We start from the raw sequence: 17,855 nt of genomic DNA, 5'->3' as shown, positions 1-17,855 counted from the left end.
GGAGCCACAGAACCCTTCCTGCCTAAACTGGTCTGAAATTGACTTCAGTTTCTAAGAACAGTTCGTGAGGGCACACTGAACCCCCGCCCGTTTTTAGCCCCATCGTTGTCAAACAATGCCTAAAATACGTTTTTGGGACTTCAATTTCTAAAAAATTCCAGAGGAGAACTGCTTGGCTTATGTAACTTTTTACTGCGCTAATGCATGCTTATCAATCGTCGAGGTGAGTTGGACAAAAGTCTATAGTTGTATTTTTCAGATAATAATATCGAAAAGTATCCGTAAGATCCGCCGAAGCTTCTCAGTATCGTTAACGTCATCAAAGATAGTATAAAATTGCGCTTTTTAGAAACATCCGATTAAGAGCCTCAAAACCCTTCCTTCTAAAAAATAGCCTATAATGGATTTTAGTTCTGAAAAATATTTCGGTTTGGAATATTTTCACGTTTCCCCTATCGTTTTTCAAATATAGCCCAAAATGGGTTTTTAAACAATAATGAAGAGAAATTACCGGAGGAAAGCCGCCAGATCCCCTACTATCACCAAAGACAGCCTAAATTTGCGCTTTAAATTTCAATTTCGAAAACCTTCGATGGGAGACGATTGAATCTCCCTCCCTCTAGCAACGTCAACAAAGGTAACCCAAAATTGCGTGTTTAAAACTTCAGTTTTGGAAAATTTTCGGGAAGAGCGCCGATTTTTCCTACGCTACGGTCACAAAAAATAGCTTCAAACTGATTTCAATTTGGAAAGAATTTTAGGAAAAAACATCAACATTACTACCTCCTGAAGTCTCGAAAAATTTCCTAAAATTGCGATATTTGACATCAATTTCGAAAATTTCTCCATGCACCTTGAGTATACCCGACTCTTTTGTCGTAGCAACCGAACCCAACCAAAGATAACCTAAAACTATTTTTCAGGCGCCAATTTCGATTATTTTTTTCGGAGTAATCCCCCCTCCCCTGATTCCCCCCCCCCCCCCCGCTTCCCAATCTTCCGTCCTTCCTCTGATGTCACCGACGACAGACTATAAAATGCGTTTTTAAGACTAGTAAATTTTGGTATCTATTACTTTTTTCAAAGATATAAATTGTTCCTAAGGAGTTTCTTACTATAAAACTTTTCTTCCTTTTTATAAGTTCATCATTCTTCTGTTTTTTTTTTTTTTTTTTCCTTTCTTTTTTAAATTTGAACTTGGTATAGAAATTTAAAGAAAGATTTATATGAACGTTAAAGATGAGTCAAAATATGCAAATTACTCTTGAGGGGCGGCACATTAGGTCTTTGCACACGGGCGGCCGACACCCTAGGATCGGCCCTGTGCTTATTGGTAGGTATGAAATGCGCATTAATATTTGTCGATTTTATGAAATAGTCATTAGAATTTTCTTTTAAAGTTGTTTTCACTGTTCATGAACTTACATAGGATTATGTCAGGTGTCAAAAATTGCATCTGATGATTAAGCACCATAACTCGAGAGTAAGAAAACAAATTTGGAATTTATTTTTGAATCGGTTTGCAGTGATCATTAATGTGATTTTTTTTTTTTTTTTTTCAGTTTAAAAATACAGGATTAATTCTATATCTTTTTAGCTAATTGAATTTAAAAAAAAAAATATTTCTTCAATTTGAGAGTTTTCTTAACGTTATTTATATTTTGTCATCTACATTTGCATTGCTTCTATTCACAAATTGAGCAATCATTTGGTTGACTTATGAAAGTGACACAAGGATTTTTTATTTTGATGCCTAAAAAATGTGTCGAGGTATGGCATCCAGATTGGAATTCTTATTCCAAAGCTTTGCCTGGCCAAAGTTTCTGTCACATAATTTTTAACTGTTAGGCAGTGCAAGAAATTTTGAAAAAAAAAAAAAGTAATTCAATATTAAATGAACCCACAGATTTTTGTGCCCTTAGATACTTGTCACAAGGACAAAATGTGAAACAAATCTTTTATCGTCTCAAAATTTTGTTAGAGGTTGTCACTAACTCTGTTATTTCCCTCCCCCTCCCCCCAAATTCTGTGACTTGAAAGGTCAACCTTTTTTGCCCTGCAGAAATAAATATGATGTGCGTCACATATTCTTGAAAAAGTCTACTATTTCATAGTAGGGGAAATTTTAAATTTTCTGATAATGAAAATTTTCACTGTGTTTTCTAGGATAAAATCCACAAGCAGCATATTAGTTTTGTTAATATCTTAATTTTAAGACCTTCTCAGTAGCTATTTAGATTTTAGGATTATTAATGTCTTTATCTTGTAGGCTATATTTTAAATTTTTTAATATGATCACTGAAAAAATCTCCTACCTGGATTTTCCATAACTTCCACTATCATGTTTTTCAGGGAAAATTTTCTTTAATTTTGACATGGTTTTAAATGCATGTTAGCAATATTTCTGTTTAATGGATTTCATTATTACTTTGTCTTCATATCATCAGAGCTAGATAATGTAGACGCACGCACGCACTCCGTGTGCGGATACATTCGCCTCAGAGTTGCACGTCGTCCGATAATCGTAAGATAATCGCACAAGACTAGTGGACCCTCCCCACAAAATGCTGAGTTGATGGTTTAAAAACAATAATTATTTTTAAAAAAAAGAATTTTTGGAAAAAATCTTAATTTCTCTTTTAAAAGGAGAAATATTGACATTTAAATTTTTCGACAGCTTCAGACTATTGGCGGCAAATTGTGTGCCTCCCCGCTGCACAATCCTCTTTCTTTCATATTCCCCCCCCCCCCACACTTTTTTTTATTTTTTCTATTAGTCTTTAAAATTATTCTTCTCCAAAACCCTCATTCCAGCCAAAGTTATTACAGAGTATCTCAAATTTTGTTTCTTGGGCTTTACTGTCGTAAAATTTCCAAGAAAGATCCTCTAATCACCTAAAAACATCGAAATTAATTTACAATTGCGCTTTTAGAGCTTCCGTTTTGAAAAACTTCAGTGCCCCCAACGTCACCAATTGTGGTCTTATACCCATGTATTTAAGACTTCAATTTTGGAAAATATTCGAACAAGGGCCTCCAACCCCCTTTCTCTAATATCATCAAAGATTGTTAATATTTTGGTTTTGAAAACTACTATTTTGTAATATTTCAGTTTGAGAATCTTTTAGGACAGTAGCCTTCGAAATCATTTTTTTTAATACCATGGAGTATTGCATAAGAAATTCATTTTTAGGGCCTCAATTTCAAAAAATTTACAGGGGAGAGCTCCAGAACACCTTGTCGGTAACAGCATCAAAATTGTTCACCATAACATTTTTGGAACTTTAGTAATGAAAAACTAAAGAACTTGTGGGGGGGGGGGGGGAGGGTACGTATTTTTATCTGTTTTTCAAAAAATCGATTGGAGAGAGACGATCTATGAGTCTCATTCCTAACCCAAACTATGAATATGTATTATAATATTTATAAGACTTAAATTTCTAAAAATAGCCTTGGAGCCCCACATACCTTTCTTGCTCCTAAAATATCACCAAGAGCTGTAAAACTGAGTTTGTCAAAACTACTATTACGAATTTTTTCTGGAGCATGAATCCTTTTCCAAAATAGAAACTGGATTCATCCATTGCTAATCAAATCTAACATCATGCTGTCTAACAACATCGACTTTTGTTTAAGACTTTTTCTGCAGTTTGAAATGTTAAGATTTGCTGATCCTGTAATGTTACTAAATATGGTTTACATCCCGTTTTTTAGACCTAAAAGTGCGCCCCTCCCTAGAATTATTTTCTGATTTCGCCACTGACTTGTACCCCCTCCCCCCCCCCCCCCCCCCCCCGCCAGATCCGTTATTGTTGCACTCCCAAAATTTTCCGCCTAAATCTGCCTATGTCTTAACTATCTATTTTTCTGTTGCAGATTAAACAAGAGATAAAGAAACCTCGTCTAACAAAAGAAGAATTTGAAGAAACACCATTATTAATTGTTTTAACAGTTTATTTCTGTTACATAGTTTTAACAATATTTGGTCATATAAGGGATTTTGTGCGAAGATTAGGTTTTGGAAAATCTAGTGAAGTTAAAGAAAAAAATAGAGAAGTAAGTTTTGAAGACTTAAGTGTTTAACATTAAACACTTAACATTGTTAAACTTTATTCTTGCTTCAAATTTTGTCTCAAATTGTTTTCCTGTTTGAAATTGTTCGGCCATCTTTTTTAATGATGGCTACTTAAGCTTGTTAACATGATTTTCATTCAGCTCATCTAGCATCAGGAGTTTGTATAGAAATTTATTTTGGCTGGTGCTGGGAGGAGTCCAAGCTAAATGTTATGAGAAGTTTCCAAATTTAAGTTTAAAAACATTAAGTTTTGGATCTTAGGTTTATTAGTTTTTTGTTGAATTCTTTTAATTTTTTGTGTGATTCAGTGAACCAATGATGTAAGATAGTGAAATGAAGGTTATTTTGGGAACTTAATCATCATATGAGTTATGCAAAACAGTTTTGGTTAATTGGGAGAGGTTAGAAGCTCTTAGGCTGTATTTTTGCAATTATGTATTAGAATTTTAGTATGATTTTATGGATGCATCATCGGTTTGTTTCAACTCAGTACCAGAGATGTATGTATGCCAAGAAATATAGAACTAAAATTAAAAATATATTTCTGCTAAAATTTATGAAAAAATATACATATATATTTAGTGAAATTTTCCATTTTTTTACAAGTTATGATTTGGACAATTCTTTGTCCCCCACCAAGTAGATTTGTTTTCCTCTTCCATTTCGATGATCTGTAATTTATTATTGTGATTGCGTTTTAATTTTTGATAATTTCTGTAATTTCTTGTAGCAATTTAAATTTTGTTTTCTTTTTAGGGTTATGTAAAATTGTATCGTAGTTTTGAAAGTTTTTACACCCGCAACATATACAAAAGAATTGTTCAAGGATGGAACATGTTTATATGTGGAGTCCCTGGAGTAATGTTCAAATTAAAAGTAAACATATCACCAGAATTTCATCAAAATGCCAAGTAAGTAAAGCTCAAGACTGGAAATTCTGAATAGTAGCTACTGGCTGCCAGAGTCGTAAAATATAGAGTCTACTTTTGACTTCTGATAGTCATTTTTAAAAATATATATCTATTCAGCACAAAAAAAAAACATAGGGAAGTTCGCTCCGAATTACATTGCAAAGGTTAAATTGTCTAATGCGCTTGATAACTTTTTTTTTTTCGTGACAGAAATGGAGAATGTGTAGTGTAATTACTTTTTTCTGTTACTTATCACAGGGGTTCCCAAACTTTTCCAATTCCCGGCACCCTTGTTCATATGTATACATATTGAATCCATGGACACATTGTGGGTACCTTTGCCTCACCCCAGGGTGTCGCACCACCCACTTTGGGAAAATTCCTTTCAAAGTATTATTTACAGTTGCAGCAATGTATTAAAAAAAATATGCATCCTTTTCCATGTTCAAGCATAGCAATAGGAAAAAGTAAAATAAATAATCGTTTCTAATGTCAATGCCCAATTTTTCACATAATTGTCTTTTGTCATTTTCTCTTATTTTTTACCCTCAACAAAACAAGTTAATAACAACAAATATTACAATAAGAGTATCGATGTTTGAAAGTTGCCTGTATTATCATAAGCTTTAATATTCAGTGGTATTTTTTTCCTGACTGAAATAAATAACAAGTGCAACTACATTGTCAATATATTATCAGATAAAAGGTGCTAAATGCAGAGTAAATATTTCACCTTTTCACTTTGTCCCGCTATTTTACATTGCCCACATTCCCTTAATTCTAAGCATTTATTCACGTGATTGGCAGCAATTTCATTGTTAGCTTTTTAAAAAAAGTTTAAAATTCTTATATGTTGCTAGTTTCTTTTTGTTGACAAGTATTGATTTTAGAATTTGAGACAGGATTTTCTATTTTTAGAATAAGAAAGGCTTTAAAAAGGATTTTCAGTTTTCTTTCTTGATTCTGTTTTTGCAACTAGCAAATTTAAATACTTGTGATTAATTTTTCTTTGCCGTGTTCCCCATGCTATCTAGAAAAAATAAATGTATCTGAGGCATCTATCCGCTCTCGCCTAGAGAAATATCGCATACGATTCATTCACAGTGACAGTTGTGTGCCAGGTTTCTTTAGGCGAGATGGGGTGTAATCATATCCAGGGTTCGTATGCCCTTGAAAAACCTTGAAAAGTGCTTGAAAAAAAGTTTATTTTCTTGACAGAAATAGAAACAGACAGAATAGACAGAAAACCTTGAAAAAGTTTCTTAGTGCTTAAATTCTTCCAAAAATCATTGGATTGTGCTTAAAACTTTCAAAAAAGTACTTCACTAATGCAATTTTTTGAACATGCAATAGATTTGCAGCATCCCGAAAAATCGCTTCCGTGTTTGGGATTTCAATCCTTTTGCATCTTGTAAATATTTTGAAGTTTTTTACAGTCGGAAGCAATTTCGACACATGGTACATCAGATTAGTTTATTTTTTGTTTAAGTTCGATATCTAAAACAGGAATTATTTCGGAAACCCTAACAACATTGAACTTACCTGGATTTTACAGAAAATTTCTCTGGTTTTTAAAATTTCAATCTTTTTGCATCCTGCAAATATTTAAATATTTTGGCTAATCAAATGTTATTTTCGCATTTGCTACCTCAGATTCGCATATTTTATGCTTAATTTTAGAAAAAACTTAATAAATTTATTTTATGGGAAACATATCAGCATCGAACTTAATTCGCGAAAATTTGCTTTCTTTGTTTGAGGTTTCAACCCTTTTGCATCTTGTAAGTATTTTTATATTTTTGGCAATTAGAAATTATTTTAACACATGCTACATCTGATTAGCTTGTTTACTATTTTTAATAACTAAAAGATTAATTACTTTTGTTTTGTTTAATTACTCATATACTTATTTAATTTTGTAATTTTAATTAATCATTAGCTAATTCTTGGTTATTAAAGATTTTTTGGTAAAATTTTCAATTCAAACAATTGAGCACCTAACATTTTAACTAGAAAGTTTGTATTTTAAAATAAAGTTGAATTATGCAACTTTGTAAAGTTGAGTTTATTCGTACCTCATTTTCTTTATGTCTGCTAAAATAATTAAGGTATGTAACAGGGGCGATTTGTGTTTTGGTTATTCATTGGAAATACAGTAGTGTTTTTTATGTTTTCACCTCCCTACTTCCAATTTTCCCCCTTTAACTCAAATGTTCAAAATTACTACTTTTGTTGGGTTGTGGGCACTTGGAACAGCTTACCGGAAGAGGCTGTAATCAGTAAAGGGATAGATAGCTTAAGGAGGGTCATCGATCTTCATTGGAATCTAATAAATTGATTAGGACCAGCCTAGCTAGATAGCTAGGTCCATTGCTTGTTGCTGGTTATCAACAGGCACTGGGATTTGTATAATATTTTTCTTTATAAATTATTTTAACATAAGAAATGAATTGTATGTATATCAAAAGTAATTGTTGTATATATGTATATTTAAGTAATAGGGGTCTTAGTTTTAAAAATTATCTCCCCCCCCCCTCCCCCCGATTAGCCCTTTGAAACTTACAGGTGATTTTTTATGAAATCGCAATCACACCTGAATAATATCACTTCTCTAAATTTAAATTCTAATTTCAACTATAACCCATTTTTTTCCATATTAAGCTACTTTTGTCATAATGTATTTCAACTTGTGAATCTTTTCAATTTGGAAATATGACTCTGTGAATCTGAACGTACATTTATTGACTATTACAAGTTATTCAGTAAAAGCAGGCTCAAGTTTACATTCAGAGTATTTATCACTTCTTAAGCAACTTTTGCAAATTTTGAGGTTCGGAGACTGGACTCGGGACTTTCATAAAATGTTTTCTTTTTTACTAATTTTTAAATTTACTTGAAGACAGTTGAAATGCCTTATTGCCCGAACAACTAATACATACATACATACGAATAATTGATTTATACTTTGAATACTTATAAATAATTATCGAACATTTAATACTTTTGAACTTAATATTGCAACCAGAAATTACCTTCTGGGTGGTGTTTTTGATCCTAGCCACTCTTATTTCCATTATCAACTATCAATATTGGAAATTAATTTTGAAACCAGATGGGGGGAAGGGGGGGGAGGTTGACTTCAAAACCTCCTTTTTAACTATTCCATTGAATTTAGGTATTTTGGTTTCTTCCCATAAAAGTTAAAATCATTCATGCAAGTTTTTTTTTTTAATTTTAATTTGCATATTCTATAAAATATACTTCTTTGAATGTGAAGATTGCAAAATTAAACCTCACGGGACCCGCTTCTCTTTATGACCGAGCTTTTCAGACATTTACGAAAAAACTTTCGGCACAGTAGATCTTTTTACTTCCTTTTACAAAAAAGGAAGTATTGTATTCAAGAAAAAAATTTCACTCAAAAATAGACCTTAATTTCCTCTTTACTCACCCCGAATAAATGTTGAGTTTTTTTTCGATTCGACCACACGTGGATAAGTGCCTAAGAACGCCTAGACCCCCGAAATATCCATTTTGGTGATTCCCGAGTTAATTGCAACAGGTTTTCTCATGACGTCTGTATGTATGGATGTGCGTATGTATGTCGCATAACTCAAGAACGGTATGTCCTAAAAAGTTAAAATTTGGTACGTAGACTTCTAGTGGGGTCTAGTTGTGCACCTTCCCTTTTGGTTGTTTTCGGGTGTTTCCAAAGGGGTCTTTTGCCCCTTTTTAGGGGGAAATCATTGTTAATTTCGATGTAAACATAAGTGGTGTTATAATTTGGCGGACGCTTGGCGATATTTCGCCAGTATTTTGGTTGCCAACTTAGCGAATAATTTGGCGATTTTTTTTTTAAATTTGGTTTTAATTTGGCTACTTTTTTTTATATTTAGGGAGTAAACTATTGAATCACATTAAAAATGCCAATAATGGGGAAATGACGTTAAATTGGAGTAAAAAGGAAATCATGTAATGCACCACATCTGCTCGTTTATTAGAGTCCCTTGTTGTACAAAAGGCAGTTTTGTTTTTCCTTTCCTTTTTTATATTACCAATTATTTATGTTTGCATTAAATGAAATCTACATACAATATTTTTAGTACAAATTTATGATATTGCCTTGAACATTTTTTTTTTTTTTTTGCCTTAAAAAGTGCTTGAATTTTTTTCTTCCTAAAGGGTATGAACCCTGGTATCTGATCCCCAAGATTCATCTTAATATGAGGTTGTCCATCAAGGTTGAGTCTATTATCTATTTATTTATTTTTGATTTAACAATGGTTTTTGTGATCGGAAGCCTATTAATTGTTGCAAAAGAACTATTCAGTTTTTACTTCCTTTTACAAAAAAGGAAGTATTGTATTTGCAAAAAAAAATTTCATTCAAAAAACGACCTTAATTTCCATTTTACTCACCCCCGAATGAATGATGAGTTTTTTTTTTGCCTTGACCACACGTGGATATGTGCCTAAGAACGTATAGACACACGAAATATCCATTTTGACGATTCCCGATTTAATTACAGAGTTTTCTCATGACATATGAATGTGCATATGTATGTCACATAACTCAAGAACGATATGTCCTAGAAAGTTGAAATTTGGTACATAGACTCCTAGTGCAGTTAGTTATGCACCTCCCCTTTTGGTTGCATTCGCGTACTCCCTTTTTTTGGGGGGGGGGGAATCATTGTTAATTTCGATATATAATCTCAAGTGGTGTTATAATTTGGCAAAAACTTGGGATAGATCCCCAGTCTTTTGGTCGCCAAGTTTTGTCTCCAACTTAGCAAACAATTTGGCGTTCTTCTTTTTTTTTTTTGAGCAATCACGATTGCTTATTGTTCTCACTTGACAGTCCTTGATGTTCCGGTTCCTTTTTCAGCTTGGACCGGGCCTGCAGCACCACCGTCCACCGGCGGCGGCGCGGCTGGTCCTGAGCACTATCCCCCGGAATCCACTTTTGCTGGGCGGTGGCGTCCATGTCCTACACACGCATGCTCATACACAGTCGCCTACGTGCGCACGCCTTTACACACATACACACGCCTACGTGCACACACGTAAGCCTACACACACACGCACACAACTATATACACGTAAGCACCCAGGAGGAGGGACATGCTTGGGCGGGGGAGCCATTTCTAGAAACAATAACTCTAACCAGTCGAGTCTTGTCGCAACTCGTGATTGCGAAAAACATAATTTGAATTCAAAGTTTCGGAATTCAAATTAGAGCTAATTTTTACTTTCTTCTATATCTAATATATAAGAAGAAAGTATTGGATTCGTGCAAATTTTCGAATTTCGAATTTTGACGGATTCGAACGTTTTGAGGTGTGCTGAGTCCATTTCGACCATTTTTGGAAAATGTCTGTCTGTGTGTGTGTGTGTGTGTGTGTATGTATGTATGTATGTGTGTATGTATGTGTGTCACGTCTGTGTGTGACCAGTTTTTTGTGGCCGCTCTACAACAAAAACTACCGCATGAAATTGAACGAAATTTAGTACACATATGTGCCCCTATGTGAACTTGTGCCCATTAGTTTTTGGCGCGAATTCCTCCAAGGGGGGTGGAGCAATGGGACGTTTTTCGAGTTACGCGTGCTTGCTATTCCTCAGGAAGTTACTGGCGGAATCAAACAAAATTTGGTCCATATGTTGGTATTAACAGGAACAGGTGCTGATTCAATTTTGGTGTCAATAACTCAAACGGGGGTTGAGCTGTAGAATGTTTTTTGTCGTCAATTGTGACTGCTGTATCTCAAGAAATAATGAACGGAATGAAAGAAAAATTTATCGGCAAGTGGCCCTTAGTGGGTATAAGAACTGATTTTAGTTTTGTGTCAACAGCTAAAAGGGGGGTAGCGCAATCACCCGTTCTTTTTTTCCATTTTGAGTGCCCTATCTCAAGAAGTAATGCTACGTTCTGGTTGAAATTTGGAATATATGTGAATCCATATGTCAACAGGCTTTGGTTCTATTTTGACGCCAATCGCTCCAAGAGGTGTTGATTTTTTTTTTTTTTTGCGAATAAAAATATTTTTATTAATGCAACAATAGGAAAGATAAATCGTAATAGATTGTCGTCTGCGTATTTCTCGTGATCTTAATTGTATGGAAATGATCGGAAATATTATCTCAATGATTTAAAATTTTTAACTGTTGCCATCTTATGTTTGTTAACAAATAAAATATTTGTAATTAATTCAAGTAAGGCTTTTAAAGTAACTTTCAATTTTCGCTCTTTGTTTTGTTTTCACAATAATTCAGACATTGGGATGGTCGTCAAGTTTTTGCATGTGTAATTTTGTTTCTGTTGGGAATATTGCTTCCTCGTCAAGCATGGGGAGGGATCAGAAAAAGGAAAAATATAGAAGAAAGTTTCGTGATGGCCACAACATACTAGTTTTATTTCTGATTTCAATTTGACCACAGTTCATGATATTTTGAGAGTAAACTATTGAATCACATTTAAATTGCCAGTAATTGGGAAACGACATTAAATTGGGGTAAAAGGAAGTCTTGTGATGCACACATCGGCTCGTTTTGAATTGTTTCTTTGTTTGGTATGTCCTTGTTCAGTTATTCATCAAGAAAGATATTCCTGTCCATGAATATTGATTGTTTCACCATTTTTTATTTCACATAGGTTTGGTACAGAAAAAATAATGAATGCTGTAAACTTAGGCTCTTACAATTATTTGGGATTTGCTGAAAATTCGGGGAAATGTGCAGATAGTGTAGAAGAAATTATACTAGAATATGGAAATGGCATCTGCAGTACTCGGCATGAACTAGGTATTTACTTTTGACAAATATAAATGCAGATAATTTTGTTGAATATATAATTATTTAATCCTTGCTTTTTTTTTTTTTGCCTTGTTTTTGTTTTATTTTCAGACTTCTGAAAGTAATTATTAGAATATTTACTTCTGTTTTCTATCTTCTTTCTCAAAAGGAAAAAAAAAGTTTTTATGGTTTATAAATCAGATTCAATAATAAAGATCATTTTATTATTAAACTATTGGATTCATGATCATAAATAGTTTGTGTGTTTGTTTACAAAACATGTTTTTCTTGAAAATTGTATTATGTGTAAGTGTTTTTCATTAACCTCTTCAGAGCAACTTTTCTGATTATCTAATTAGTGATTTTTTGAAATTAGTCAAGCTTGCAAATGATTGAAACTAGCAATCAAAATCATGATTTTGTTCTTGTTAAATGGAAATGAGTGACTAAAATTTGCATTTCATCTTCCATTGCTGTAGTGTTAGGATATGAATTTATGCATACATAAGTCTATATTCTTGCACAAACAGCATTGGGAATTCAAGTGTGATCAAAATATATGTTCAATGCTGTGTTTTTTTTTAATTAGCCTATTATGTATAATTGGCTAAATATTTTTATATTTATTCTCTTCCAGTAAAACAGAATGTTGAGTTTGGTTCATTGAAGCTTGAGAATTTCTACTTCTAAGAGTTTCTATTTTGATCATTAAATAAAATTTTAAATGCTGAAGAAGCAATACTTTTATTCTTACAATTTTTTAATGTTGGATTCATTTCAATAAAATGTATAAGTCCTCATTTTTCTGGAATTACTCTCCCCCTCCCTTTTTTTGTAAATACATTTAACATTCATTTATATATTTAAACATGTATTTCACAGGCAACTTAGATATCCATCGAAAACTAGAAACAATGGTAGCTGAATTCCTTGGTGTTGAAGATAGTATTACAGTAGGAATGGGATTTGCCACTAATTCTACTAACATTCCAACACTGATGTCTAAAGGATGTGTAATTTTTAGTGATGAACTCAATCATGCTTCATTAGTTCTTGGCTGTCGACTATCTGGAGCAAAAATAATAGTTTATAAACATAATAGTAAGTTGTAATCCACTTTTTTTGAAATGCAAAACTGACCTTTTTTTATTTGTATATGTTTGAAGATTTTTCTTATGAATGTTTCATTATGCACAGTGAAATTATCTCATTTAAGTTTAATTACTACTTGTATAAAGAAATTAATGTTATTACAGAAGAGATACTGCTAACCAGCGAATTTAGTACAGTATCAGGTGCAAAATTTGGCATGCTCTGGGCTGGTACTATACTAGAGTTCGAAATTCAACACTACCAAAAATTCAAAAGGAGAAACTATTAAAAAAGAATTGAGATGCTGATATTTCCATTGCATGAATTGAAAGGAAGCAGTTCTTAGTATTCAGAAATTGAGAGTTTTGGGAAAAGGGCCATATTTTAATAATCTCGTGTTTTTCGAAATCCTGAATTCAGAGTCTGGAACTGTGTATCTAAGCATTAAATTTTGAAAGTGAGGACTGAATCATTATGTCCTCGGGCCTGCATTAGGAATTTAAAGTTTTCAACCAGTAAATTAGACAAAATTTCTAAAGTCTTAGCTAAAGATGAATTTTAACAAGTCAGGGAACAAAGTATAATTTTAGGAAGTAAAAAATACAAACACTTGTACTTATTCTGTAAAGATGCGGCATACACTCATAGACTTGAGATAATGACAGTTAGTTGGTAAGATTAATTTTCTAAAGCAGATAATTTTGAAGATAAACTGTTCTCTAATTGGATGGGCCTGCTAGTGAATAATTTCTAGTGCAAAAACCTAGTGTGGTTTTATTGTCAAATTTAGATCTGAAACTTTTGATTAATAAATTTAAGAATTGTATTCTGTTGTAATTATTTTTTAAGCTCATCAATTTGCTTGCAAATTTTGTTTTATGGTTTACATGTATGGTTTGTTTTTTATGCATTAATCATTTTTTGTAATGCTAAGAGTTGTTATATAAATTGTGATTTACAGTGCAAATTTGTATATATTAGCATTGGCTTTATTACTAGATGGAGTAAAAGTAATACTTACAGTCTGTCTTTTTACTTTCGAATTTCAGATATGATTGATTTAGAAAATAAAATACGAGCAGCTATTGTTGAAGGCCAACCTCGCTCTCATAGACCGTGGAAGAAAGCACTAATAATAGTGGAGGGAGTGTACAGGTAACATCTACTTCTGAAAAGTTAAAATAGAATGCTAATGCATTAAGTTTTGAGCACTGTTGTAATGCTATATTACGTGTGAAATCCACATAATTTGACAAAAATTAAACAACTTGACAAACTCTTGTGCTTCATGTTTTAGCCTTTTAAAATACTGTTTAATTTTCTAGAAGAAAAAGTTTTTGAAGTATTTTGTACTGTAATTTCAGTTGAAATTTATATTTGTTATGAATTTTTATCACAATTTTTACATGTTGTTCCTGGATTGCTGAAAGAATCTTAACAAATGAAGTATGTAGCGGGAAAGCCTAGCTTCAAAGCATTTTTCTTCATAATTTTTGCTTTATAATTGCTTATATGAAGTGAGACACTCTTCCCACCCCCTTCTTTTATTGACATAGACTGTGAAAAAAACATTAAAAAATTAATTTTTAAATCTTTTAAGGTGAATTAATTTGAAGTTTTTGTAACTATGATATGGATAGGGGTAAACCATTAATTGCATTTTGGAAATGATTATTTTTAAGGACTTTTTTTAGTTTATAAATGAAACATTTAGAAATGGTTGTAACTTTATTATTTTGATTTTAAACAGTAAACTTAAAAAAGTAAATAAATAAAAACTCACTTATTCTAAAATTTGTAAAAAACTTTAAATTTCATAAAAAAAATTAAAACTGTTGTTAACAATAGATTGTTTTCACAATAAAAAGTATTTACTTTCTCATAAATCTAAACATTTTGAATTATTTGGTAAAAGAATATTAATGTTTTGATTTTAACAATTTTTAAAGTTTATTTTCAGTTACTTTTAAAGTCTGATCAGCATAATTTGTTTTTATTCATCCAATGCTTTTAACTGTTCTATTTTAAATTATTCTTTATTTATATTTTCAATATTTTCCCTGAATTAAGACGTGTTAACTTTTGTGTTTTTAGTACAGTAAACTCCAATTATCCCCAGAATTTGGTGGCAGGAGTACCGAGGATAATAAAAATTGCGGATTAACCGCAAAAAGAAAATTTGAAAGGATGTACAAATAAGATAAAAATTGTCCTTTCTCAAGTACTTAGCTATATTGATGCATAATACTTTCTGCAAACAATGGAAATATATACAGTTCAGTAAAAATGCTTTGTATTTTTGCACAACAGAACTTAACATCTATAGAACAAGTGTATGTACTATGAAGGAAACACAAAAAATAACTAAACGAAACAAAAAATAAATAAATAAATGAAACAAAAGAGTTTAAATTTGCAGTTTTTCAAAAAAAAAAAAAACAGCCATTGGTATTTGCTGCAAAAATACATGTTCCTCATTGTCGATTGACTCATGGATAATCTGCTTGCAGATAATCGTAAGTTTACTGTTTTGAAGTTTCTGTTACATTATGTAAAACAAAATAGCACTATGTTCTTAAATGTTGTTCAAAATATGTAAATGTTTGCACCATTATAGAGAAAAAAAAAAGTCATATATGAATATAAAATTTTCTTTTGCAATTACAAAATACTTGAGCATTCAAGTAAGTTATCCATATAAATTATTTCAGTATGGAAGGAACGATTGTGAATCTCCCGGCTCTTATTGCGCTCAAGAAGAAATATAAATGTTATCTGTATGTAGATGAGGCCCATAGCATTGGTGCAATTGGTTCATCTGGAAGAGGTGTAACCGATTACTTTGACTGTAACCCACATGATGTTGATCTTCTAATGGGAACATTCACTAAAAGCTTCGGTGCATCTGGAGGCTATATAGCTGGTTCTAAGGTTTGTTTCTTACATTTTGAGCGTTCTTTCAAAAAAATGTGTTGTAAAATTATTTGAAAATTGGAAGTTTTGGAATGTGATAAAATTTTGTTTTCTGATTGTTTTTGTTCCTTAGAGTTGTGGTAAGATTAAATTTGTTGGTAAGGTTAAAGAAGCTGTTTTTAATGTCTTGTAAAATTGAAATATCAGTTTTTTTTTGCCCTATTTTGTTCAAGTGTTCAAGAGATGGAGAATGACCATAATTTTAGATATTTTTAATTTCTTTGTTATTGGTGAATTTGGTTATGAGTCATTTTCTGGAAAAGAAGATAGTCCTATTGAAAGGTATAATTAATTTGAACTATGTTTTTGATTACAATTTAGTTTCATCATAAGTTAGACTTCAAATCTATCTTTTCAACCTTACAATTTTTATAGCGCATTCTGAGTTGTGAAAAATAGAAAGGCAAATGGGAAAGATACTCATGCTTTGTTTTCTATTTAAAATATGGTGGGGATCTTACCATACCATCCTGAATTTTAATTTTTGAGACAGCATCTTGGTCTGTTTTTTGGAGTTCAGGTCATTTTACAGAAATTTAAAATGTTGAAATTGTTAGCGAAATGCTTAGAAAATTAAATATCATGGTTTTTTTTGTATTGGTTTTTAATTTATGATTTTCTGAAATGAACTTCGTCTAAAAGTTCTTCACATCTAAGCATTTGAAGACATTCAAGTACTCTGACTATTAAAATTTGCAATGATAGTATTAATAAAATGCTCTGTGTACTCAAAATTATCTCAGTGTTAGGTGTTTTGTCAAGATTTGTGAAACTCTTATTTATTTTTTTCCAAGTAAATTTCCTATTTATCAAATGCAAGTTATGTTTCAGAATTGTACTTTTGACTACTTGTTGTACTACATTGTACTGAATTATTCTTAAAAAAAAATTCTTTGCCAAACCATTCTTAGCAGGCATAATGCTTTCTACCTGCTTGCTTTATCTTTATCAGTGTTGAACTTTGACATGTTTCTTAACAAAATCATGTTATAAAAAAAGCTGAATGTTATTTTTTTTTCTGGAATGTGTGAATATAGTGTAAAGTCTTTAGATTTGTAAGTCTTACTTTTTTTGTTTCCAGAGCTTGATTAATCATTTACGTAAGCATTCGCACAGCTTCAGCTATGCTACCAGCATGTCTGCACCTGTAGCACAACAGATTATAATGACCCTTAAAATTCTTATGGGCAAGGATGGTACCAATGAAGGTAATTTATTATGCATTGTCTATTGTTTCTCTTTGTTCTGTTGTGTTACATATCTCCTTTATATGGCTGTTATTAATGAAAGCAAAGCACTTTTGAGGAAAAAAAGACCTGTTTTCATTGTCCATAAAAAATGCTATATAAAATACAGAAACTTGTTGAAAAGACAAATTCTATTCGGAAAGGAAAATTTGAATTTATAATTAAATACTTCTCATAAAGAACTGAATGCATTGTTTGTTCCTAGTGACCTACAAAGAATGATTTGTTTTTCATATGTGTTTTCTATGTTTTGTAATGACCTAGAAGAAAAAGAAAAAATGACGTAACTTGTGTTTTCTCCTTTTTATTGTATTCTTTGTTGTAGGAAAAAAATCAGATACACGACACCTTCTAAGATATCTGGTGTTTCCAGTTGGTATTTTTTTCCCTTGATGTTTGTGTTGATTCTTTACAGTTCAGTATTGTTTAAACAAGCTTATTGAATAAAAAATATTTTCTTTTTTCAACTCCAGCAAAAATGTTTTTTGGCTAATGAATGGCTATAACTAACTGCCTTTTCCTTCTAACTAGCTTTAAAATCAAGTTTTTATTTTAAAGACACAACATCCAATTAATGCAAATGAAATTATGTCTTATGTTGACGACAGAATGGAAAGGTTTTAAGGAAGCTCGATTTTTCAGTTTTGCATTAAGTTACTTTTCATTAGTCTCAAATGTTCATGAATTATTTCAGCTGGTTTATAATGTTGTGTCAAATTTAGTACTATAAATTAGGAAAGTCTTCTCAGTAAGATGGAAAAAA

At 31.8% G+C, this 17,855-nt stretch overlaps 1 protein-coding gene across 1 annotated transcript in view; it reads left to right on the top strand.

Moving 5' to 3' along the window:
- The window catches only part of LOC129223843 (serine palmitoyltransferase 2-like), a 40,845-nt gene that overhangs the window by 855 nt on the left and 22,135 nt on the right, over window positions 1-17,855 (top strand). Inside the window, exons 2-8 of the mRNA XM_054858207.1 lie at window positions 3,877-4,056; window positions 4,832-4,986; window positions 11,641-11,789; window positions 12,663-12,881; window positions 13,922-14,027; window positions 15,584-15,803; window positions 16,927-17,053. Coding sequence (XP_054714182.1) covers window positions 3,877-4,056; window positions 4,832-4,986; window positions 11,641-11,789; window positions 12,663-12,881; window positions 13,922-14,027; window positions 15,584-15,803; window positions 16,927-17,053 — 1,156 coding nt within the window. The remainder of the gene's footprint in view (window positions 1-3,876; window positions 4,057-4,831; window positions 4,987-11,640; window positions 11,790-12,662; window positions 12,882-13,921; window positions 14,028-15,583; window positions 15,804-16,926; window positions 17,054-17,855) is intronic.

This window comes from Uloborus diversus, chromosome 6 (genome assembly GCF_026930045.1).
Source record: "Uloborus diversus isolate 005 chromosome 6, Udiv.v.3.1, whole genome shotgun sequence".
In the NCBI taxonomy this organism is placed as follows: domain Eukaryota; kingdom Metazoa; phylum Arthropoda; class Arachnida; order Araneae; family Uloboridae; genus Uloborus; species Uloborus diversus.
Note: the sequence above shows the minus strand (reverse complement) of the source record. Positions and strands in the feature narration are given on the sequence as shown.